The sequence below is a fragment of the Dysidea avara genome, chromosome 7 (genome assembly GCF_963678975.1).
Source record: "Dysidea avara chromosome 7, odDysAvar1.4, whole genome shotgun sequence".
Classification (NCBI taxonomy): Eukaryota; Metazoa; Porifera; class Demospongiae; order Dictyoceratida; family Dysideidae; genus Dysidea; species Dysidea avara.
The window spans coordinates 28,712,473-28,739,929 of record NC_089278.1 but is presented as its reverse complement, the minus strand read 5'-3'; the positions used below and the strand labels follow the sequence as shown (position 1 = coordinate 28,739,929).

Here is a 27,457-nt window from a genome sequence, read left to right as displayed (position 1 = left end):
TTAAAGGCTACATGCATCCTTTAATTCACTTATAAATTACAGAAGTCCTAACCCTTGACTTAAATAGTATGAAATATAGTTTAGTAACTAATATGATATGCATGGACACCAAAATATCTTTTATAACTTTGCCTGTTTCAGTTGCTGGTAAGGAAAATCATTTATTTACCTAGTAAATTGGCATTTAAGAAAGTGCTGGAACTGCTTTCAGCTTTCTTGTAGCAGAACATAATTCCAATAGAATATTTGATAATGTCATGCTTTTGTATATCATATCATGTACTGTACATACCCAATATTGCCGGATTACTTGCTAAAATTAATAAATCATATACTGCACATTAGCTATAATTTGTATGTAATCTGGTGGAGACTCTGAACAGTGTGATGGACAACTAAATTAAAACATCTCTAGAATGCATCTCCTAGCTCCGTCAGAAACAATAGCTCCCTGCTTCCATAGATTCTGTATGTTACATTAAGAGTTTGGTACACAATGCCAGCATCTCTTTAACAATAACATTTATACTTGCTATCTTCACTGATCAACTTGATCGATGTACACTTGCCAACTGTTAAAAGAGCCTTTCAAACACTTAGTAAGCACTTGTAATTTATTTAACATGTACTTAATCATTTTTGCAATAGCTATGGTACCTGCCATAATAATGTATTATTTACAATTTGATGTACTCTATAAGGAGAAATATCTAAAACATGGTTACTCTGAAAATAACATAACTTGATTTCTGGTGAGCAAATGCTGAAAATGAACTGCTTTTTCTAGTGTTCTCTCAAATGAAAGCTCATAAACAACAGATGGGAATTTTACTATGGTTGTTCATGATTTTGTTATGGAGCCTAATACAAGGACACACCAGGGAAGCCCCTTAATTATACAGTAGCTATAAATGTTCAGCATTCCCCTAAGATTTACTACCATGGAGCAGGAAAGTGATAATATGAATTGTGATATTTGCATAATATGTTGGGCAATGACACAAAAGAATTTTCTCTGGAAATGATGTAGGTGAAAACAAGCAAAATACTCTAATAAAGCAGTCAAGTGGCAATAGTTTAAACCCTAATAGAACTGCAATGGGAATTACCTTAGATCTCCATGGAACTCTAAAAAATCCACAGTGAAGTCCTGTACTTATTGCCTCTATAAATGCAGATTTCCCATTGTTGAGAGGAATCTCCATGCATGTCTTAGTAAAATATTTCCGCACAAATTGCCAGTGCATTTGTTATATAGCTAGTGATTATTTTGTGTCAACAATTTCACTGAAATATTTGCTATTCGCACAAAAAATCCACCCACTAGCTGTACAGCGTTAAACATTTTTCTATAGTAAGCTGACAAGTACAATAGGTTAAAAATTGACATGTAAATGGAAATTGATGTGATCACTGGTAGATCATGTGATCCAGAATGTAGATCATGCGATCAGTGTGTACATCACAGCTTGTTGAGTCCTGCTGGTACAATATCCTATAATCACAGATCACATGAGATCATATGAAGCAGTATACACTTACCTCTCCACTGCGTCTCTTGCTGCGAGGCTCATCATCTTGGGGGTGTAGTCTTTGTTTTCTCTTAGTTCCACCAGTGCTATATACATATATCACAATGAAAATTACCTAACAGCCACTTGACTAGCATATAGCACTGAACCCAAGGGCCCAAACTAGGTCCAGTAGAGTGACAAAAAGTAGCTATTTAGTAAATCGCGGGGTTCTGGCAAGATACCGTGCATGATGTACCGTTGTGATCCACCAGATATGTACACCCTTGCTGTTGGGCCCACAGCTCTCAGGCTCGGGTGTAATATATCCACAAACACATAATAAAACTATTACATGTAACACTTTCACACCTCAGATCAAAGGAGCTTCCCAGACTACACTTTGTATGTAACCCTGCTAGCCAGGAAATGTAGCTAAGCAGTAATTATATAGACGATGAAGCCAAAATCGATTGTGGGAATCGATTAATACTCACGTGATTAGGATGCACAACTTGGATTTTGCTATGAAAACCACTCAGGTGGAGAGCATTTTGTTATCCTCGCCATCCTATGAGTTGAAAAACGTTGGGCTAAGGTGAGAACTAGTGCTATAGCTTATTCACCAATCATTTCTGCATGTTTTCAAATGCAGACATGCCCCCTACCACTCTGCACAGAGTAACCACTCTACAAGCAAGCTTAGGTGTTTAGTTAACTTCGCAATTTTTCCAAAACGATTCAATAGCATTGATTAAAACATTAAACTCGTGTAACCGAAATTCTCTGTGATATGTCTAGTATATGTCTGTTTATCGTAACCGAACATAACCAGAATGTTGCTGACCAATAATCAAAAATTTAGGTATGCATATATAAATACATCCAGTGGCTGCACTTGTTTTGGCTTTGGTAATTGATCACCCTGTACAGGTTATCAGCGCTGATAAGTGTTACATATTAGCTGCAACATGGGGAATTTGGGCTTTGCCTGATATGTATGCCCTCATGCCCGTGTTACAACTATTACATGTATGGTACACACTGACATATACTATAGTAGCTCTGTATCACAATTACTAATAATGTAATGTACATTACAGTATGGACTGATATGGTATACAGTGAACCCAGGTCACTGTACTATAAGTTTGGAATAGATAATTGGAGTGGTGAATAAGAATATTGATCATATGCCTCTAAACACACTGTAAAAGTCATAAAGGTCGTCAAGTAATATAAGAATGCTAAACAAGAGCTTCCACCCTTTTATGGTCTGAAGTTCTAAATAGGCAGCTGGGGAAGTCCACACCCTGTGTGCTATGTACACAGGGGCAGATCCAGACTTATGGAAAGGGGGGATCAAAATGAACTGAGGCACTACATTGTCTCTGGTTTGGTAAGGTGAGACCAAAAAAAAAAAAATCACAGCCAGCTGATAATACCGTAGCTGCCCACCTCACCAACTATACATTTATCACTGATAAAGTACAAAAAATAATTTAAAAGCTCACTACACACTGTGACTGCTTTATTAGAGTGACTGCTCTATTAGAGTATCTCAATCTGGGTATACTAAAATTTATTGGAGGGGAGCCCCCTTTGATCCCCCTGGTACATAAGAGGCTTGTGAGGTATGGTAACTAAGGATATAGATACTGTATATATATATATAGCCATATTAATGCTGAGCTCACATAAATTCCTGGTACTTAATGACGGCTATGTGAAAATTGAGTACAAAAACATCCTAAATGTGTTCAGACAATAGCCAGACAATGGCAGATTTCCAACCATAACTTCAGGCTTTGCACTACAGTCTACTATGAAATTACAATGGCTTAATAATTTGGAGAGGTTACTTTAGACACCTACAAATAATGTAAAAATTAGGTTGCTAGGGGCAACAGTTAATTTTTTCCTTATGAAATTTGTCTATTATACTGTAGAGGTATACTAAAGCATATGTAGTACACTAAGTACAGCAAAGTGTTTGGAGAAGGAAATGGATATTCTTGGTGTTATACAAAATGTGCTTACAGGATCTGTATGGAATTTTAGTTGACTAATATGCTATCCTTTCAAATTTTGGAGAGGTTACTTCAGATGTTATCACCTAAAAATAATGGGAAATTCAGGTTGCTAGGGGAATTATTATCTATATACCACTTTGGCACCTCAGATCACAGGAAACCACAGGGTTACATTTCACATATTGTCCTGACAACAGGGTGATATCTAGATAGGGCAATATCATGATATAGTCCAGACCACAAATGCCTTTGATGCTGAGGTAACTACAAAGCATCAGTTCCCTTTGATTCTTTATACTGAGTTGCTTAAAGTTTTACATTGTGGGTTTGAGTTTAGCATATAGGTTTAGCTGGCCAAGCATTCTCTTCAAGGAAAAATAATTGAATGAGTCATCATCAGAGCCTGCTATGCACCACCAAATAATTGTTTGCACAGTGTTGGGGATGTTTTCTATATAGCACATTTTAACCATGTGAAAAGATGACTAAGACATTCTCAAGGTATATAAAGCTAAAAAGCCGTTTGTCTGACTGTCTACAATTCTGATGGCGTCCAACAATTTTCTTGCCAACTGATGCACGAAGCAAAGTGATTTATGTGCCAAATAAAGCGCTCACCATCTAAGAATTATATCATTTTAAAAATGAAGTTTCTAACTGAAATCGTTTTTCCTCTACAGAGCATTGAAAGCATTGGGGTGGAGGAAAACTTGCTCTACATTCCTGTTAAAACCACAGACAAACACATAGAACTGCTAAGCCTAAGGCCCAGGGTTCAATTCTTGCCCATGACAACTTTTTTCTCTCTACATTTTTGTAACATGTTTTTTTGTGTATCAGATATTGACAATGCTTACTCAGCAATTTGCACACGTATTGATATGGTTCTTGAGCAAAACGAAATGTTCATTATCTGGCTAACTCACAAGGTTTATTGCAAGCTTCTACGTGTTCTACAGCACTTTGAAGGCCATGATGTATCTCTGCAATCCATTGTAAACCACAGGACAAACAGTGCAGCTAGTATAGCACCTCTCTGAAGTTGTTGTGTAGGGTGTGGGTTCAAATCCCGCCAGTGGTATTTTATTTTCCCATTTATGTACTTTCTGTGCACATAACACCTTTGATAGGTATGGGGCAGGCATGAGCAGGCCTTCGGGTGCATGTTTGTTCATTGTAGAACTTTTCGTCATTAAAGCTAAAAACATGTACAAATTTGACAGCAAGTTAACCGTCATATGGTATATCCACAATACTACTGTTGTCTTAAATTTATTACAGTTCTGCTATTCAGCATATTGGCAAGATGGCATAAGGCTCATGTACATATCAAACGATTGGTTCCTCATTACATTTTAGTTAATGTAGAAATGGTCCTGCATGTAGGGCAGGTACGGCCTTATTATGAAATTTGCCAATTGAGAGACACCTAAGATACACATTGGTCTGTCCCATGGTGTTCAGGCTATACAGGTTATACACAAAAGTTGAACAGCATGTAGATCCATAACCTGTGTTACATAAAATTTTGCACTTTTGAGAGCTGGGCAAAACTTTCTAGATATACGGCACACACTAAAGTACACCCTCACTCACTTCACAGTTGAGTGCTGTAACCGTTCCAGTTTACTTTCAACAAACCCAACCTAAATGTGTACATGTTAGTTAACACATTCCTTATAGTGGTTTGTAACCTTGGAAACATCAGGTGATGAAACAGCCAACACCAAATTTTCTACCCCTGTATGACAGTCACATAATTACAACTGCTAATAGTTTGTGGGTGGAGCTCACTTTCCAGGGTAGCTAGAACATCATCTGCTGCTGTTTTATCAGAGTCCAACAAAATAAATAAGTACCTAATATGGTATTATCAACACAATGGGATAACACTGCCACCAGTGCTAGAAAAAAGGTGGGCTTTTAAAAAGAATCTTTTTAGTAGAATACACATAGTATAAATGTAACACTAGTATGTGTTTCTATATCTGTACATTGATGTAGTATTATATTTTCATATTTACTTGTATACTATTAACACATACCCACGCACTAGATTGTACACTTGAGTTGTAAATTAGCTAACAAAATTATTAAAGAAGTGTGTTGTGATATTGGTGAAGAAGTTGCTGTGAGCTATCTAACCTATTATTACACTGGCGTAGTCTACAATCCGGACCTGAATCGACTCTTAATTGTTTGAACTCCAAGCGACAAACCTTGTACCGTGGTTTGACGATCTCTAATTTGTCTAAAACGGTACCAGAGAAGGTCAACACTATTCACCATAACTGTGCAGTTGTTCTTGTCTCTCTATATACAGATCAGTTGTTGCAGAGTGAACACCAATGGCCAGGAACGTGATGTCACAGAACGATAATCAAGGTGGAGCTGGAAACCAGCCCGTACAGAAGGTATGGGCTGTTACTACCCCTGATGCATTTAATGGGGAGTTAAGTTGGGACGAATGGATTGGACACTTTGAAAGTGTTGCCCACGTCAACGACTGGGACGACGCCACTCGGCTACTTTGGTTGGAGGTTCGTATGACAGGAAAGGCCCAGAGCGTGTGGAGACGTATCAGCACAGAAGCTAAAGCTAGCTATGGCACAGTGAAGGCAGCACTGAGGAAGAGGTTTGAGCCCGACAGCAGGAGAAATCTGTATGTGGTGGAGTTTCAGACACGGAAACGTGGCAGTGGAGAAGCATGGGAAGAGCTTGCTGACGCACTACGTTTATTGGCTGATAAAGCCTTTCATTTGCAAGATGAAGCCAAGAAACAACTTTCACTGGATAGATTCCTTGCATTATTGGGCAAGCCAGAGTTAGCTTTGGCAGTTAAACAGAAGCGTCCTAAAAGTATTGACAAAGCGGTCGCGTACACCATTGAGATGGAGTCCTACATGATGACTACTGGAAGTACGCGGCCGGCAGCAGCAGTAACCATAGTGATACCAGAACAGGAGGTGGACACTCCAGGCATCCAGCTTCCGTCCGAGACGACAATATCTGTGGCAGCAGTGTTGCGTAAACAGGACGCGATGATGGACATGCTCCGTAATTTTAATATCCATCTCGAGCATGCAGAACGGATAGTGGCCAGTGGAGAGAAGTCGCACGCCTACCAATCACCAAGCAAAAAGCCTCTGGAGCAGCCTCGTCAACCTATTGTTTGCCGGAAATGTGGACAAGAAGGACATTTCGCCAGAGGATGTGCCCAACGTAAGGAAGGAAACGATTAGCCCTCAATGCCGTGGGTCATGCAAGCGAGGGCTGTGATAAAAAGACCCAAATAAACATTAATGCACAACAGAACACAATTTTAAATCATTTTAAAACATTGTTGTTGGCGGTAAACCACGCCACCGCGTATCATGTTATTGGCTCCGTGTGCGGTAAGGACGTACGCTTTATGCTTGACACAGGTGCAGCTATTAGCCTGATCAGCGATCGGACGTGGGGTCTAATTGGTGAAGAGGCAAGTCTGGCTAATTGGGACGGGCACAAGTTGGTTGGCGTCGAGGGGAGCGCAATCCCAGTTTTGGGAGTGGCTCAGAATTTAAACATTAATTTCGCGGGCGTTGAAGTGCAGGGGGACTTTATTGTAGTTAGCGTCCTGAATTCTGAAGCCATACTGGGCCTTGATTTTATTTAGAGAATAACCAGTGTTGTACTAATACTGAACAGAAATTGCTACATCTCAAGGGGAGGGCCCTACCTCTGACCAGGGATCCAAATACCGGTAATAGCCAGGAAGTGAACGAAGCTAAGGTTGTAATACAAGAACAAGTGATCTTACCACCACAGAGCGTGATGGAAGTAATGGCAAAGGTCGAGGCACCCATAGCTCAAAGTGCTGGTGTACTTTTGGTTGAAGACTTGTCCCGACAACCCAACTTAGTTGTCGCTAACGCACTGGTAACTCCTCGATTGAACAATGAGATTGCAAGCATACCCATCCGGCTTCTAAACACCTTGGCAGATCCCGTTGTTTTACATAAGGGTAAGGCGGTAGCGTGTGCATCGACGCTCGAACGGCCGTTTGCTGCAGTAGCAAGTACTACGGAGACAGTAGGTGAACCAACTTTGGAAGTGATGTCCGAGGAGCAAGAGATACTGTGGAGGCTGGTAGAAAATAGTGGTAACACCTTAGACACGCAGCAGAAACACCACCTCTTTAATCTACTATTAAGCTACGCAGATGTTTTTGCATTGAGTAATGACCAGTTGGGAAGAACCAAACAGCTAAAGCACACAATTAACACTGGAGATCACCATCCAATAAGGCAACAGGCAAGAAGAATACCTTCATGTAAGAGACAAGAGGTTCACCAACTGTTAGAAGACATGTTGGCACACAAAGTTATTCAACCATCCTCCAACCCGTGGGCGTCACCAGTCGTACTTGTAAAAAAGAAAGATGGCTCAACGCGATTTTGCATTGATTACCGCAAGCTAAATTCAATCCCACGTAAAGACGCGTACCCCCTTCCACGCATAGACGACACTCTCGACACCCATTCGGGAGCTCAATGGTTCTCCACACTCGACCTATTGAGCGGCTACTGGCAGGTGGAGGTAGCAGAACAGGACAAACCTAAAACTGCATTCGCAACACGCGAAGGGCTATATGAATTTAATGTAATGCCATTTGGGCTTTGCAATGCCCCCACTACCTTCCAAAGACTCATGGATCTGGTGTTCGCGGGGGTACAGTGGACACAATGCCTAGTATACCTGGATGATGTAATTATTATTGGACGAGATTTTGAGGAGCATCTTTATAACCTAAGTGATGTCCTGCAGAAACTGCAGGAGGCTGGGTTAAGCCTTAAGCCAAGTATAAATGGCCTCGAAAAGTCTGGAAAGGATAGAATTGGAGCACTAGATAAGCGATTCTTTAGGGTGGCAAATGCCGTTTCACATTCACATGTCCAGACAAATTCTCTGCCACGCTCAGTCAACCTGTGCAAGGGTTTGGCGATTTCTGCAAAGTTTCGGACAAATCTGATAGTAGGATATTAGTCCCATAAACTGTTGCACCTCCTGGACTGATGTAGGAGTTGGCCAACTGGACACCTTAGCTGTCTTCTCAGGATCGGTTGACACTCCTTCTCTTGATACAATGTGCCCTAAATATGAAACGGATTCCCGGCAGAATGAGCACTTGCTAGATACTGATGCCAGCCAGGAAGGAATCGGTGCAGTCCTGTCTCAAATTTGCGATGGGAATGAGCAGGTTATAGCTTATGCAAGCAGAACGCTGAGTAAGGCTGAGCGGAAGTACAGCGTCACCAGAAAGGAGCTACTAGCAGTTGTTGTATTCACAAACCACTTCCGCCCTTACCTCTTAGGTAGGAACTTTGCGTTGCAAACTGACCACAGTTCACTAACGTGGCTGCACAACTTCAAGGAGCCAGAGGGGCAGTTTGCATGGTGGATAGAAAAGCTGCAAGAATATAACTTCACCATACTTCATCGACAGGGGAAGCAACATCAGAATGCTGATGCCCTATCAAGGAGACCAGATGTCCCGGACTCACAGAGTCATGATTCTAGTGATCTAGAGCCACAGCTCCAAGCGTTGAGGACGTCTCTCTCTAGTGAACCTTCTGCTACAACAGAGTGCAGCTACCTGAGAAAAGAGCAGCTGGAAGATGAGGCTATTGGCTTTGTTCTAAAGGCAAAGGTAGTTTAGAAGAAGCCAGATGTACAATTATTGAAAGGAAAACCAAGAGAAGCTCATCAGCCTTCCCAGCTGTGGGACCAGTTAGTTGTACATGAAGGAATTCTCTATCGGCAGTTTGAAGAAATCAGTGGAAGAACCTCTCATTTACAACTCGTAACACCAAGACCGTTGCAGGAGGAAGTACTAGAAGAGGCACATGCTGGTACCATGAGTTGCCATCTAGGAGAAGATAAAACACTTGCAAGGGTTAAGGAAAAGTTCTTTTGGCCAGGGTATTCCGTTGCAGTAAAGGAGTGGTGCAAAAGCTGTGCTAACTGTGCTAATAGAAAGATTCCACCACGTAAGCATCGAGCCCCACTTCAAAACATATTAACAGGATACCCCATGCAAATGGTTGCAGCAGACATTATGGGCCCATTCCCTACTACTACAAATGGGAATAAGTACATTTTGGTAGCCTCAGATTATTTTACCAAGTGGGTTGAGGCTTATGCCATTTCCAATCAGGAGGCAATTACAATAGCTGGGAAGTTGGTTGATAACAGGTTTTGTCATTTTGGCCTCCCTGAGCAGATGCATTCTGATATGGGGGCACAATTTGAATCTAAGGTAGTAAGGGAAATGTGCAACATGTTACACATACACAAGACCCACACAACGCCATATCATCCACAAGGAGATGGACTAGTGGAAAGGGCCAATCGCACCATCCAGAATATGTTAACAACTGTCACTAACAGTCAGTCTAATGACTGGGAAAATTGTTTACCGAAGGTATGTCTTGCATACAATAACAGCAAGCATGCATCCACTGACTACACCCCATTCTTTTTAATGTTTGGCCGTCAGCCATATATGCCACTGGATGTCATTTATGGAGTTGCACCAACCCAAACTCAAGAGCACTGTCAGTATGTTGCCAATTTAAGGAAAACAATGGAATCAGCTTACTACCTGGCACGCCAACATATGCAGACAGCTGCTCACAGGCAAAAGGAGAATTATGACCACAAGATACATGGCGACAAGTTTACTCCAGGACAGCTCGTGTGGCTGTGTAATCCAGTGGTCCCTAAAGGAAATTCAAAGAAGTTACACAGCCCTTGGGTTGGCCCATACAAGGCGGTCAAGCGCTTGTCAGATAGTGTATATAGAATACAAGACACTAGAGCAAGCAGAAGGAGGCAAGTTGTACATTTTGACTGGCTTAAGCCCTGCCCTCAAAACATTCGAACTCAAGCAAAGCCAGATGTACCACGACAACAAGCCACTACTGCTGGGACTCCTACACAGAGTAGTAGACCACCACCTCCTGGCACAGTTCTGCAACTTGTAGAAGATTATGATGACACTGAACCACAAGGGGAAAGGAGGAACCCTTCTAACACTCTTGCACACCAAGAGGAACGAAGATACCCACTGAGATCCAATCGACGGAGACCTACAAGTTATGGAGATGACTAAGCATGGGACATGCTTTTCTCAAAGAGAGGGATGATGTAACACTAGTATGTGATTCTATATCTGTACATTGATGTAGTATTATATTTTCATATTCACTTGTATACTATTAACACATACCCACGCACTAGATTGTACACTTGAGTTGTAAATTAGCTAACAAAATTATTCATGGTGTTGTAAAGAAGTGTGTTGTGGTATTGGTGAAGTTGCTATGAGCTATCTAACCTATTATTACATAAATATAATGTGATTGCCTTAATTCCATTTACCTATGGCTGACTGCAGGAGCGCATCGAATCCTATGGACAAGGGAGCATGTAACTCCGTATACTACCAATACCACGGGAAAAATTCAAACATGGCGTCCAGTGTATAATTGGTTACATCAGTCTTGTGCGCAACAGGGATACACTGAAAGGGCTGCTACTCCATCGTCTAGTGTGAAGGTAGTAAACCTGCTTTGATAGCAAGATCGTTGAGTCGACGGTAAAGCTTGGATTAGCCTAATGGAGTAATTTTGCATGATAATCAGTTGTAGAAAGACTGTCCTGCTAAGCCTGTGCTACTGTTCTCCGTCGTGCTATTGAACTTTGTTTCCATAGCTTCACTTCATCGCAGCGGAAACATGATGTATTCGAGCATGCACCTCTGCATAATATCCTAATAAGGAAATTATTTAATAAGGAAGTTACTTATTATAGTACATGGCAGCCATGTTTGAATTTCACTCTTTACAAAGTTACATGCTCCCTTGTCCATAGGATTTGATGCGCTCCTGCTGACTGTTATAAGCCTTATCCCAAATGACATCACATGAATTTTCTATTTGAGGGAGTGTTATATTTTTGAGTATTTTTACCAATGGCAATAAATATTTCAAAGATTGGTAACGACTAACAAGATATCAAGGTGTAACTACCAGGTATGGTTTTCACAATAAAGAAACAATAGCATTTCTACTCAACTTGGAAAACCAGCCAAAAATTCTAACCTGGCGCTAGACAATAGATTTTATAACCATACCTGTTAGTTTTAGGCCAAAATCTTCTTCCAGGATTAAATATTCATTCGATTTCTTATTAAGCCCTATTAGAAGTCACACTCAAATATGTTGGAGTACACAAAGCATCCATTTGTAATTTGTGGTGTCATTTGGGATAAGGCTTATTCTTGCCAAGGCAACTCCCAAAATCCAAAGTCATGTACAAGTCACAATATTTTATTAGATTATAAATATTGTGATGCAATATCGATTTTTTTTTTACATATAACACCGAGAACTTTTCACTTCCACTTGTACATGAAATGGTCAATGACAAGGAAAATCACTGCTACAGAAGCCTCAACAGAAGCACAGTACTCTGCACAGAAACATCTAGTAGTTAGTCATTGTGCCCTAGCTATCATTATCAAAGCCTTCTTTGTCATGATTTTAGTTGTGTTATGTAAGTAATTAATAAAACTTCTAATGATTCTATGGCCCTATTTTGGCGGTGTAAAGCTACAAATGTCTGATACCAACTGATAGTTTGTATGATGTCATTTAATTGCTTTTCAAGATGGCGACATACAAAGTGCTTCAAACGGGATTGAACAAAAGCTGATGGTCTAGCCATTAGCATTATTAGTATAGTGGAAATAGCAGTAAGCCACAAAATAAGATTCATTGAAGCCAAAAATAATTATGGTCTTTGTGTTTGATGGCCACAAAACCAGTTGATGAGATTAGCAAATGTGTTTAGTAAGCTAGTCTATCAACTACTGCTGTTTTGTGAGTAATGTTTCAGTGTGAGTAATGTTTCAGTGTGAGTAATGTTTCAGTGTGAGTAATGTTTCAGTGTGAGTAATGTTTCAGTGTGACAAAGTAACGGCATCAGATCAGTATCGGGCATTTCCGTTTAAATGGTATTGGATCATTATCAGTGATTTCCATCTAAATTGTACTCAGCATCACATCCCGTGGTATTGGTGCATCACTAAATACTTCTGTAACTCTTAGCTACAGGGTATATTCATTTGCAACCTTTCTTGAACAGGCAGACATGAAAATAAACATTGGATTCCAGATTACAAAATTTCTAAATATTAAATGGATTTCTAATTAGATTTTTCAGATTACATACAGAAGTCCCAGATCGATTGGTGACCCTTAGTTTCTAGCACTATGCTGCTAAACTTACTCGTCAACTTTTAATTTGACAGACTTGGCTGCATGTCTAACAGCAGCTAGTGCTATCTATAATTTGATATGATAAACAATACTATACTTAATGGGTGTGGCTGACTTGTGAAGGAGGGAATAATAAGGACACATCACTATTGCAACTGTGCAATAAGAAATCATCTGCTTTCTGACGAAACACCTCTGGGTTGGCTAAGTGAGGACATCGTGTCTAAACAAAAAATAACTGTATACAGCCAAATGTTGGACTAGAAACACAGCCATACCTTCATATCAATAATAAAGCCCTCCAAAGGTCTAAATGGACTATGAATTGTTAAGTGAAACTTCAGTCTCTGCATCACCATTAACTGCAACAACATTCATGACATCATTTCAGCCCCACCCACAAAAAAACTGCACCTCATAAGATAGAATCATCTCTGCTATACGAGTCCTCAAGTCAGACTTCAATACATGTACAAACTGGTCCACATTGACATTGTACTCCTCCACCTTAAATGACAGGTAGGCACAGCAGAGGCTGTGGACATGAGATAACAACATTGAATTGTGTGAAGAATACAGTAAGTGTGAGAGTAGATAAATTAGCTAATTTAAAACACAAGTAGGACACATTGGACAAGAAAAATAATAAGTTTTATACATACGAATTAAATTTTATTGAGTGCTAAGTTATAGTTCAACTTCTCCATGAGTAGGATATCATTCATAGGCGGCGGAAAGGGGGGGGGCTAGGGGGCTGAACCCCTTTCAGAATGATATCACACCAAAATTATCTTTCTTGGAGTGGGGCTGAAAACCGTGATAAAGAACAAGATACTCTAATAGAGCAGTCACTCTAATAAAGTGGTCAGTGTGTAGCGAGCTATGTAAGGATTTTATGTAGTTTATTAGCTAGAAATGGTAGCTGGTGAGGTGGAAAGCTCTTGTCAGTTGGTTGTGACCTTTTTTTTTGGTCTAACCTTACCAAACTATAGAAATAAGTCTAGGTCAGCCCAGCCCCCCCTCATATCAACTACTTGCTCCGCCGCTGATATCATTATTATCAACTTGAGGAGCAGCAGAAGCCGAGATATTGACAACAGATATCCTACAAGTGCAGGTGTGGTTTAGCTAGCTTCTATCTCACTTTCTGAAGCACTTGACTTCATAAACAATGTGACAATTGCTAAACTTGAAGTACTGATAACATGTTGTGACACGACCTTTATCCCCACACTTTGAAGCATTTGACTTCATTAACAAAGTGAAAATGAGGATAGATAAACATGTACAGTTTATAGTTTAAAATATCCTACAGTTTCATGATGCTGTGATGTGTAAACAATTTAGTCTTTCATAATGAAGGAATCTCACCTACATACATGTAACTTCTGAAATTTAACTACCATATACTCCTACCTTTTTACTTTGATGTAAGGCTTCAGTGGGATAGAAATTCAAATATCTTCAATATTTCATCACATACAGTATTACATAGCTTACAAGATGTCTTTTGGGTGATATTCCATAACTGAGGTGTGTAGGTAAAACCTCTTGAAGTACGCCACAGCTGTTCCCTGTGAAGAAATATGTTAATTGCAATACAAATATGATACAGATGACTAATGAAATGTTATTCCTACACTAATACCACACTTATCCATATATACAACGTACCATCTCTTATAACTGCCTGAACCTGGTAAATAACCAAGAGGTGTTAACTTTAATACAAGCTCTAATAAATGTGCAACATAAAGAATTTTGTAGTAAGAATACTAAGTGCCTTGTTAAATGAATCCAAACAAGTTGATGTTGTGCTACTTCTAAAAACCAGGCGCCATGCATCTAGCTAACTCATCTGGAATTAACTATAGACAGTATATACTACTATGAATTAACTATGTACTACTACTTTACAATAGGGTAGTTTTGGGTTGTGCAATAATATTATTAGCTAATTCTCGTATTTAATAAGTCATGAAATATTCGTAATTCGTTCAATTACGTTGCTATGCACTGCTAAGGAAGCGTTTGTTAACAAACCGCTTTTACCAACATATTATGCACAAAATAATCTTCTAAACTGTTTTATAGTGTGACTAACGTGTTTTTTCCCACAAATTCTCTCGACAAAGCCTCAAAGCTGCTCTTCATTTTCGTTCGCGTACGTAAGGGATACGCCCCCTTTCAACTCGAAATGATAGGCTATTCCTGGCAGTGTACGAGGCCTGCACCGTTGTTTTTCAGTTGCTAAATGCCTGAAAACCTCAAGGGGAAGGTAGTCTGAGGAAAGTCACCACACCCGTATTTCAGTCCGCCGAAAAGAAACCACCTCAGAGCAAAGTTCACCTGTGCAGAAGTTTAATACAGACTTCATTTCACTTTTACTTCTTACGTAAAAGCTCCTTTTACCGTTATTAAACGATTTTGCTCACGTGGGTGCGTACGGACAAACATAGGTAGATAGGTAGATAGATAGGTACACACACACACTTTTACAAAAACAATTTCAGTAAACCAGGCGCACGCCCACAGCCAGCCTTCGGCCGGCTGTGGGCGTGCGCCTGGTTTAAAAAAAATTTTATAGTTGGGACTCAAATCAATTGTACGAGAAATAATTACCAAAGTGTTTATACGTTACGTCCAAGATAAAGCAACTGCTCTACTAAAACACTTTGACTGTTCTATTAGAGTAATTGTCAAAAAGCATACATTTTTAGTGGGGATAAAATTGCTAGATGAAATTTCAGATAAAAAGCCACAAAAAAAGCAAAAATTAAACCTGCGTTGAATTTGTCAGTGACATTATGCTTCATTGGCATTACCAGTGACAAAATTAGCCGTGATGGAGCTGTCAATTACATACACAACATAAACTACATCAAAATTAAAATTCTACCTATACAAAATACGTAGACTAGTATAACAAGTACGATCTATTAGCTCACCAGAGCAGCCCGAGGTATGGGGGGTTGAAAGAGGTTACAAAACTCCAACAACTTGTGAAGGTAGTGGGCACACAACATTTCCTCCTCCTCCCATGTGAGCAGTTCACCGAGTGACTCCTTCTTGTGCTAGTACAACATAATGACCAATTATGATAGTACTGTATAGTAGGGACCACAAAGGAGTAGGCGTGGCCCACGAATTAACATCACCAAAAAACAGCCTCAATTTCCCTGACGACAATGAGGCAGTATTGATTAGGTAATACTAAGCCTAAACAAGCTTTCAGATCGACCCGAAACACTTTCAACAAGTTACTACAGAATTTTTATATATAATGGAATTTTCTACTGACTCAGTAACTGACTGACCGAGTAACTGACTGACTGAGTAACTGACAGATGCCTTCAGACAAGCATAACTCGATAATGGCTAGGCTACAGGCTTGATTTTTTTCACTGTTCAACGTTGCTTAGGCCCGAGAGGTGCCTTTTGGCATACCGCAGTACGTACAATGCATTCTTTGTGGATTTACCAATGTCCTCCTTTGTGTCCCATTCATCTTTGCTGACAGCGAAAAGTGTTTATTTGGCGGTAGCACGTGATGGCTTCAATTTGTAACGGAAATTGTCCATATTTAATAGTGGCTATTATGATTGCAGAGGTGCTTTTCGAACAGTTCTTGGTTCGTACTGCTGTGTAATGGGTTGAACATAGCTGACAACGAAACGAAATGGATAGTTCACTCTTCAGATTATAACTGATATAGCTGGGGTGCACAGAGCTATTTCAGATGCGGTATGCGTGGGTTCACCAGTCGTAATAATTTGCAAAAAAAGTTAACAAACAAGTACACAGAAAATTTTGGAATTTTCAACTAGAGTAGGGACCATAGCACATCAATAAAAAGTACTGAAACAAGCTGGAGTAGTGCACGATACACAGTAAAACAATAAGAAGTGTTATATCCCTACTGTGCTCAAGATATCACAATGGAAAAGCACAGTAGGGATATAATACTTCTTATTGTTTTACTGTGATTTAATATCGTGCACTACTCCAACTTGTTTCAGTACTTTTTATCGATGTGCTATGGTCCCTACTCTAGTTGAAAATTCCAAATCTTTCTGTGTACTTGTAATTTTAATACTCTAATAGAACAATCACTTTAATGCTTACAAAACTTGAATGACGTGAATCACATGACAACATCCAAATCTATAGCCTGTCATCACGATAACAATATTATGTTGATCACAATTATTATTTAATAGATTGGTAAAATGTGGTAATTTTATAAAATTGATTTACATACAAGCTGCATAGTAAGCTACAGTACATTTTAACTAAGTAACACGCACTTAGTTCATTATGTAGCAGTTAAGTGCTATGCATTATCTGAAATATTTCCTGACTTTACATGCACACTTTGCTGCATGGATCTCAAACACTTACTCACATACCAAAACAGTTAATCTAGATATATAAACATCCCTACATCCAGCTCCACAATATTATCTGAGCCCATTTTTGCATATTTCTTGTGCTTCATTAACATATACTGCTGATCTGAAGTTTTATCTACTATATAAAGTTGAAAAGTTCTGTTTGTCCATAGTCCAGCTAACTCCCAAACCGTAGCACTGTTTGACCCCGGATTTGCTGCATATTAATCACCATCAAGCCAGTACCAGCGAGTTTATTAATAAAAACGTGTTACGTTTCTTGTAAAGTGCTGAAAAATTGCCATTACCACAAGTTCGTTAACAGGTTTTTCAAGCATGTCTACTTTTCACTATATGGAATGGCAACTGCAGCCCTACACTGTTGATCTATGTAGTCTATACATGAACTTGAACATATGCTGCATCGATTAGTGATATATAGTCTACAGCATATTGCTTAACAGAAACACAAGTACAACTAATATATTACAGTACTCATCACAGGCAAGCACAAGATTAACAGGTACTGCTGCTAGTTTATTATAAAACCGTGATGAATTGAGGAGTCATATTGATTCAATGGCACCACATATGGTACACTAACAGTACACCACTCTAACAAATACTGACATGTGTACATCAAAATTCATGATTTCTAGAGATACTACTGTCTGCATTAATGATAGCGTAAGTTGCCGATTATTGGCAGGCATCAATTATTGGCACTTGTAAACTATAGAGGCTACGGGATATTTGGAGGCTAGGAATTATGTAAAAATTATTTTATATTGAAAACCAGTATGCTTTTACGTCAATCCTGAATACTCTTGAATGGCTGGCCTCATCTTCGTAAATCTTCTGTGAAGCGGAGTTACCCAAGGACTGCACCTCCCATAAAAATTTCACAAAGAAACAACGAGGCATCATGGAGTTACACACAAAATCGTACATTGTGCCGATAATTGGTGAACAATAGGCATTGCAATTATCCTTGTAACAAGATGTTCACTCATGCAAGACAATTAAAATTTGGTGCACTAAGAGACAAAGGACTGCTCTGTTAAATGATTCAAACCAGAAGTCCATACGGCATTGAATTAAGGAATTACGATTGCATGTTGAAATGGTGCCGATAATTGGCAACTTACGCTACATTTCCAATTTTCAAAAGGTGACAAAGGACAAAACATATCCCGAACCATGACCACCAGTAATTCAGGATCTTCACCCCTCAGCTGCCCATGCCAGCTACTCTCACCCACCAATTCCACTTATAAATGTGAGTTAAGATGTTATATAGGGGTCTTCAGAAGATTACGAAGTCACGCATATCATCGTATACCGCATGACACTATCGAGGATTACGTAACCCAATTTGACCGTGTTTTGACGGTCGCCATTTTGGACGTGTTCTAAATAATGCCGTTAGTTGCTTGATCTTGTTAGTTTAACTTGCAATCGCTTTCCAGAGAAACCTGTATTATTCGAGGTGTAGGTCAGTTCGTATTGAAGACTCTTGGCGACAAGAATTTCTTAGAGCCTTGGAACCTACGTGTTGCAGTAAGTTGCTCGCACTGTTATCGGTTGGCCAGCTTAGCTCCCTAGGGGTAATGTTCTGGGCGGTTTGGGCTATGGCTGTTGTTAAATTACAGTGATTACATTTATGCATTGTTTGTTTTACCAGAGTTCGTATTCGTGGTGAGCCATCCTGCCAGCTAAGTGATTATGCTCAAAGCCTGGAAAAAGAAGCTAAAGAGAGATATGTTGAGAAATTACTGATGGTTGGATGCACTGTAGATCCTTACCTGGATTCGTATGCTAATGAATTGTCATTGTTGCCAGCAGTGAAGTATTCTCATATTTATGACTTCATTGGTAATCATATGATCGACGGAAGTGATCCACAAAGGGAATTTAAAAGCTTAGACGGTTACCACATGGTTGTTTCTAATGGATGGATGGGGGGTTTGTATGTAAAGAAGTGGCCACATGCTGTTATAGCTAAATGCGAAGTAAAACCATCACAGCGAAGTGGTATTATATACAAATCATGGGTAGCAATCAAGCCATGTGGATCTGTGCAGAGTGGTCATTGCACATGCATGGCTGGTTTGAGTGAGGTATGCAATCATGTTGGTGCAGTATTATACAAGACAATGCATGAGGTTTCTACCCTTTTCCAAATTTCTTGCACATCACTACCCAACGCATGGTTACCAGCAACAGTTAAGAAGACCGTCTCTCCGTCTGAAATATGTGACATCGATTTTCAGGTTCGAAAACTGAATAGGTGTGAGTCAGCTATTGCAAATCCCAAAAGGATCAAGCTTTCAGCCAAGTCACAATTTCTAAATTTCACTGAGCCATCTGAAGCAATTCAAGAAGAATTTTTTGAGAAGCTCAGCCAATCAAAGTACAAGCGGGGAATTTTATCTGTTCATGAAAAGTATAATGCACCTTACTTGCCACTGTCATAACAGAAGAAATTACCACCAACTGTTAGCTCACTATACATGGCTGATAAGCTGTCTTCAACTTATTCTGATCTCGTGCACTTAGCTCAAGCAAAGATGAGCTCTTATAAAATAACCAATGAAGAAATCCAGAATCTAGAGCAAGCTACTCAACTTCAGTCCAAATGTAGATTATGGAGTGCTCATAGGGCTGGTAGAATAACTGCCAGCAACATTAAATCTGCAGTTATAACTGATCCTTGCAAGCCATCTGTTTCTTTAGTCAAAAAAAATTGTTATCCACAACAGCATGTATTCAGTAATAGTGCAACAAGGTGGGGCTGTGAACATGAAGCGACTGCTGTTGAAGAGTTTCTGGATTGGTTTGCTGTGGAACATAGTGATTGCAGCTTTAGCAATTCTGGTTTTATAATAAATTCAGAGTTTCCCTTTTTAGGTGCAAGTCCAGATGGCATTGTGTGTTGCTCATGCCATGGGAGGTACTGTTGCTCATGCCATGGGAGGTACCTTTTGGAAGTAAAATGTTCATATAGATGTTGCGACAAAGGACTGCATGAAGCAGTAAAAGATCGTTCCTTTTTTCTCAAGGAAAATGATGATGGTACTTTGGCACTAGACACTTTACATGCGTATTATTATCAAGTGCAGTGTCAACTGGGTATCAGTGAAGCTGAGAAGTGCTTCTTTGTTGTGTGGGCACAAGAAAGTGTACATATAGAGGAGATAAAGGCTGACATACCCTTTTTTCAAGCTAATGTGCTGAAAGCAAACCATCTAATTGAAACGGCAGTGCTTCCAGAAATAATTGGTTGCTGGTTTACGAGGCCAAGAGAAAATACTGTGATAGCTAACCAGGAGGAAACTGCAGATGTAGTCACCAATACTGATGAGGCTACATATTGTTACTGCAAAGGAAAGGACGATGGCAGTAAGATGATTTGCTGTGAAAATGAGAATTGCTCTAGTGGACAGTGGTTCCATTTTAAATGTGTAAATTTAAGAAGAGCTCCAAGTGGGCAATGGTTCTGTAAGGAGTGTTCTAATGCTTGACTTAACTCCCTTAGTTATTTTTATCTGTACAGCATATTGTCTTACAATGTTTAATGAATGTAACTCAATTTTATGTGTATTTACTTTATGTATTCGTGTTTAACATTAGAACGACAGTAACATACTTATAATTATAATCAATTACTAGGTACAATGGGTTCACATAAGTTAACCATTGCACAGCATATAGTCATTAACTTGTCTGCAACACTGAGTTCAGCACCGTCGGCCTTAATAAAGTTTATTGGCAATCTTTCCTCTAAAACTGAATATTTCTGCTTTATTACACCTATGATCCTCTCCACAAGAATTCTTACAATAGCCAAGTCTCTAGATTCTTGAACTTCTTTCGCAGACAACTGGGTCTTTCCCTTCATAAAAGCTGGTAGCTTAGCTTCAGCCAGATGAATGCCGACAAGTTCGTAAATATTGAAGCCTCTATCAGCTAATATCACATCACCAGGTAACAGTAACTTAAGAATTCCACACTCTTGTGTAATATGCTTGTCCGAGACTCTCCTCATGCTTTTGACACAAACGACACGGTTCCCTGTGGAGTGATCCCAATCAAAAACTTAATGGTATTGTGTGATTTATAGTTGGACCAAGTCTGTGATCTAGCTAAAAGATTGGTGGCTCGTTCGATGAACACCTCTGTGCAATCAATGATTACCACTGCATCTTTAAATTTAGGCCGGAAGCATTCTGGGAGAGTAGCTCTTATCTCTTCTCTTGTTGGCCAGCGTATCAGGAAATTTAATGACACATACAAAATGTTTAACCATTTGTGAATGATGTTGGATACGGTTGATTCTGCAATTCCAAAACGAAAGGCCAAATCAGCATTCCGGAGGTTTAATCTGAGTTTTACTATGGTCAATAAAAATTCATCGTCATTGGTAAGCTTGCGTAATCCATGTGGCACAGTTGATTGCAGACTTTTACAAGCTAAGTCTAGTACAGCCTTCAATGTATCGTAATCTGGTAGTCCTGTGTAAAAAAATATAAATATTTCATTCTCCTTGAGGGACTCCATGCTTAAACATTTTGATTTCAATGCTGCTATCTTCTCTTCCATATCTTTTTTCCCATCAAAACTTTGTGCTTCGAAAAATGAAACCTTTTCTTTTAACTTTGCATTAATTTCTTCCAAATCTGTATTCTTTTTACACAACTCGTCAATGTTCTGTTCTAATTCTGCTTTTTTAACCTCACACCCAGTCACAATACTTTCTAATTCCTTTGCTCTAGTATTAACCGCTGTCATAAAACTGTCTACTTCCTTTTCCCTGGCATTAAAAGCTGTTACTATGCTCTCTAGTTCTTTTCCTCTTGCATTAAGCAGTACCACAGCAGACTCTAATTCTTTGCATCTTTCTTCCTTTTCTGCTACCTTTGAAGTTAACTCTTCAATCAATTGTAAGGCCTTTAGAAGCTGTTCATCTTCCTCTGCCACAACACATTCCAATTCTTTGCATCTTTGTTCCTTTTCTGATATCTTCGAACTTAACATCTCGATTTGTTGTAATGCCTGTTGAAACTGGTCATTTTCATCTGTATTGTTTCCCATTGCAGAATCACTATCTGTGCTGCAAGAGATCTCAGGTTCCATACTGGAGTCGTTCTCAGTATGCAACAGCTCATCCACGTCATTACCATCACTTGTAGTTTGCTCAGCTGCACGATCAGCTAGCGAGTTCTCATTATTTTGCCTAGTATTCTTCTGGTTAGCCACACTTCTTCTTTGATTCTCAAGTCTTTTCTTTCTCATTGAAATCATCAGCTCATGTTTTCTAACTTTTCGTTTCAGTGCTGCTACCTCTTCTGCAGTTGTAAATGAGAACAGCGTAGGTACGTAGTCTACGTGAGTTGGATCCTTTGACGGTTTGCCTATTCACAGGAGTATTCAACATTTAAAAGTCGAGTTGGTGTTAGCTATGCTTACCTGTGACAAAATGTGCTCCACACAAACGACTGTACTCCGTAGACTTCCAACCTTCGCGTCGAATCGCTGCCTCCCAAGCTTCCCTCCTATTCTCTGGGAAGCGATGAAAACTATACTCGCAGGATCCCTGCTCATAGTCACAATTGTACCCAACACAGTTGAAAGGCATTACTTAGAACACGTCCAAAATGGCGACTGTCAAAACACTGCCAGATTCGGTTACGTAATCCTCAATACGTCATGCGGTATACAATAATATGCGTGACTTCATAACCTTCTGAAGACCTCTATATTAAGAAGGAACCACACCTGAAGAAGAAACCGAAGCTGAACCTGACCCTAAACCTAACTGAATTACAGTTAGCCCCTGTTAAGCATACTGTCTTTTGCTGTCTGTATAAAAGGTATGTGAGTTCAAGGCAAGTTGGCCTGAGCCACCACCAAGAGTTCATAATATATATAGACGGTGTATATTATGGACTCTTGCTACCACCATAGATAATAGACACACCCATATGGTAGGGGTGTCTATTATCTATGCTACTACATATCACAACTAAACGAAAGAAACGCGCGTTATATATGCACATAATTATTTTAATATGCGCTACTACTAAACACTCACCTTAGCGCACCATTCCCTGTTAGTGCTCCGCCTCAATTCTTGAATTTGACTAGAGTCAGAGAAGATCCATCTAGTCCTCTGTGAGCTGTCGTGAAACATCTCTAGTCAGTCCATCAATTCTCCTTTCTCACGTGACACCCTACGATCTCACGCGAGACCCGGTGAAACGAAGATGGCGGGAGACTTAAAATCAGTACCTCCATCGTTCCCATTAACAGCTGCGGAGCTATGGCGAGAACTGGAGACTAGAGCGAGTATCGTTCCTACAGGTTGTACCAAGTGAGTGTGTTAAGTGACAACCCATACAACTGTTATTTATTTATTTATTTATTATGGTATGTGATGCTCATGTAGTTTGGATGAACTACTGGAAGGAGGGGTATACAGTGGTGAAGTGACTGAGTTATGTGGAGCTCCTGGTGTGGGCAAGACACAAGTTAGTACCATTCTCATCTGTTAGACAATTTGTTTTAAGTAGTAGATATCTGTAGCTGCACTTGTAAATATTGCATGGTGACCTCACACTTAAATGATCAAAGCACTGTGACCACACCCACTAGCTGCAGTAGAAAACAAGACACAGCAACCACACACCTTTATATATTGCATAACTCAATTGAGATAAGTAGATGCTCTAATAAAGTGGTCAATGCAGCCACAAGTGTATATCATAGCAAAAAAGTGATTTTCTCTTTATTGCTGTAACCCTACTTCATTTTTAAAATAATACTTTTATTGCACTATATTTCCATTTAATGTAGTTATGTTACAGTACAATATTGGAGACTTGTAAAGTATCCACTAACACAGTGGTCTACATGGATACTTGTTGTTCATTTGATGCCTGCCGATTAGCTGCCATGTTAAACCACCATAGCAACCTTCAACAGGTAGGTGTGGTAAGGTAGCCATAGTAACCATGTTATAACACTACAGTACAGTGAAGACATATTGGAGAGGGTACATTGTTATGTGGTGAGTAATGTATTTGAAGCTCTACAACTGTTAGCTGATATTGAACAAAGAATTATCACCCAGGTTAGTCGGAACCATGTGTGCAAAACTGCAAATCTTGGAGGGGTGAAATTTTTGCATTATACATACTTCACCATTCCTTGGCTGCTTCTTGTTGTAATTTGACAATTGAGATTGATTCTATAATTTCTTTTAGCAGCCACCTCTTGAATAAGACCACCTCATTATACTCAATAGCAAGTCTACCTGATTAATGAGCCTGTCCCTGTAATAGCTTCACTGAATAATATCATGTTCATATGTTGTATAGATGTTGAAACGTGAAGGAAATTTGTGGAATTGCTTATATGACAAGTTACACTTCACACTGATTTTGTGCTTACACTATTAAAAAGTACTAGTTTGCTAACTGTTTTGCTATATGATACACAGATGTGGCTGTGACTGCTTTATTATAGTACATCAATCTCCCTGCTTGTCAGTGAGGGGTACGTGATAGATTATTATGTCACAGCAAAAAAAAACTGCAATTGATTGCAGCTAGATCATTACAGGGTGGGGTCACTATGGTCTGATCATTTAAGGGCGGAGTCACTATGTGAAGTGCAACTACAGGAATCTACTCCCTCTTATAGTAGCATATATGCAATTCAAATAATTTATGCCTTGGTATGGTTTCCTTGCTTGAAGAAGATAATCATGTAATTGAAGACAAAGGAAAAGGCAAGTCATAGAAGGCATTAGAACCATAACAGGCATATGCCACACATGATTTTTTTTAAATATTATTTTGGCATAAAATGGTGGTCCTGCACTGTTTTGTTTTGCTTCTAGCTTTGCAACTGTGGTCAGGACCAAAAATCAAGTTTGGTGATTTACACCCTGTAGAAGTTTCTTCTGAAGAGTTTTCTTATTCTTAACTCCGAATTTGATGTGTTTCATCACATATGATATTTCTAAGATGTGCTTTAAATGGCAGCATTTTGGCAAGTGCCATCTATTTTAGGGAGGAACCCTACTAAACAGTACTACTGTACTGTTTGATGACAGTAATGGATTAAGTTTATGATGGTATTTTCTGTAGTGTGACTTGTTCCATTGTCGACTTCGACTGATTGTAATTGATAGTATCACTATTCTCATCTCACCAATATTAGGAGGAAAACAATTTGAAGGTACGTATGAACTTACCATATCCTGTTTGTGGTCTAATATACTGAGGCGATAACAGACTTTATAGTTAGTAGCAGTATTCAATAAAAGTACATAATGTGTTGGAAAGACATTGTTTCTAGCTTTTACACTACATGTACATAGTGTTGCACCGATATGAGATTTAGCCGATATTCCGATAACCAATATTGGATAATATTTTCAAGCCAATAAATGTAGCCGATCCGATATAGTACAGCATGTCACAATTTTTACTAGAAATTTGATTGTGAAGGACCAATTTAACTTGTTTATAGTGGCAGTATTGCTACAACAGATGACAGTACACTGAAGCAGTAATAACAACATTGTGATGTAGGCAATGCAACTCAATGTGTTTGTAAACACCATTAGGTGCACATGAGCATATACATACAGTGTACATATATCTGTATCTGCTGCTTTTTTTCATCATGGTGCCGATCCGATACCAATATACAAAAAACACAGCCAGTATATGGTTTTTCTGATAACCGATCCGATTATCAGTGCAACACTACATGTATATATACATCAAGTGACAAGTCTATAGCTGTTTATCAATGGAATTTCCACAATCCATTCATAACTGTATTCTCTCCCAGGCCATTCCATCATGACTCAACTAGCACTAACTCTTAGCAAGCTAGCCCAGCAGTACTCACTGGCAATACTAGTATGTCATGTCTGTCTGTGTGTCGGTCCTATGATAACCCACCTCACCAGTTAGTCAATAACACAGTGAAAGACTCTGCTACGATCGATAACATCAAACCAGCCCTTGGTAACACTTGGTCACATGTCCCAACCACTAGACTGATGTTACATTACAATTATGATAGTGACGGCGTTGAGAGGATTGCATCCATTGTGAAATCTTCTAGACAGGTATGTATGTATGTATGTAGCTGAGTAATTCTGGTGAACTTGAGACATCATGAAAGCTTCACCCCCAAAACCCCCTACTGCCAGAAATTCTACACCTAGGTTAACCCATCTTCTCACAATAACAACTTCCTCTGCCACTGATTTTTACTTAGGCTCTCAAAGTTGGTATTGAATTATTCAAGCGTCGAATATCTCAAGCCTTAAAACTTAAGATTGCTGTACAGCTGTAGAAAAGTTGCAACTTCTCTGCTGTCTGATTTACATACTAACTACATGGCAATGTTGTCAACAGGCTTGTGGGATCAGTACATCATTCTACATCACTTCAGCTGGACTAGCTAATGTACCATAACTACAATGTGATGTGATACAGGGGAGGCAAGGGGTAGCCACCAGCAGAGACATATAACCATTACACCATGTGTATGTTGAATATGTACACTGTGACTGTACTATAGCTGTAGACAAGGAGTATGCATGGTCTGTGTGCAATATATCAAAGAAATTGAACAATGAGAATAGTGTACTAAAGAATATAATAATCTCTTTTCAAAATGTAATACAAAACTGCAGGCTGCTTCCACTTCTACGTAAATTTTCTAGTCTCTAAATGTTTATATAGTACAGCAGAGAGTTGATTATTTGAACTAAAATGGCGGAGAGTGTTTGTATATCTGAAATGCATGTATGTAAAATCAAATAACCGTTCATTTATACAGATAATTCCTCTGATAGAACAGTTATTTTGGCATTCGGATAATCGACTCTCTACTGTACTTCAAAATCAATTATTAAGGGTATAACCTCTTCATTGAGGACCATTGATTCTTTTAGTGTCATACATTTTAAAGGTACAAGTAAGCTCATCAGGAAATCAAGCATGTCACATTATGTTTCTCATGTTTAACTGAGTTTGGCCCAAAATACAGCTGAAATTACCTTAAGCTGGTCACTTCCAAGTAAATACTGTAGTCATTGAGACCAGTATGGGAATGAAAATAACAGTACTATCTACTTTGCAAACATTATCTGCTAAAACGTGCACTAGCAC

The 27,457-nt window shown here is 39.3% G+C and overlaps 2 protein-coding genes across 2 annotated transcripts; one reads left to right on the top strand and one right to left on the bottom strand.

The window, feature by feature from the left end:
* Positions 1-1,332: 1,332 nt before the first annotated feature.
* On the bottom strand, positions 1,333-23,509 carry LOC136262608 (cyclin-H-like). The gene is made up of 12 exons (XM_066056998.1): positions 23,353-23,509; positions 15,816-15,941; positions 14,368-14,441; positions 13,282-13,402; positions 13,146-13,229; positions 12,983-13,090; positions 12,878-12,933; positions 5,339-5,403; positions 5,239-5,285; positions 5,141-5,190; positions 1,543-1,618; positions 1,333-1,495 (listed from the first exon to the last, which is right to left on the bottom strand). Exons 1-12 carry the CDS (start codon positions 23,449-23,451, stop codon positions 1,463-1,465), a joined length of 939 nt encoding a protein of 312 aa, XP_065913070.1. The 5' UTR covers positions 23,452-23,509; the 3' UTR covers positions 1,333-1,462.
* Positions 23,348-26,925, top strand: LOC136262610 (DNA repair protein RAD51 homolog 4-like). Its single transcript, XM_066057000.1, has 8 exons — positions 23,348-23,631; positions 23,707-23,788; positions 24,114-24,242; positions 24,289-24,390; positions 25,412-25,502; positions 26,124-26,194; positions 26,245-26,406; positions 26,699-26,925. Exons 1-8 carry the CDS (start codon positions 23,525-23,527, stop codon positions 26,756-26,758), a joined length of 804 nt encoding a protein of 267 aa, XP_065913072.1. The 5' UTR covers positions 23,348-23,524; the 3' UTR covers positions 26,759-26,925.
* The last annotated feature ends 532 nt before the right edge of the window (positions 26,926-27,457 follow it).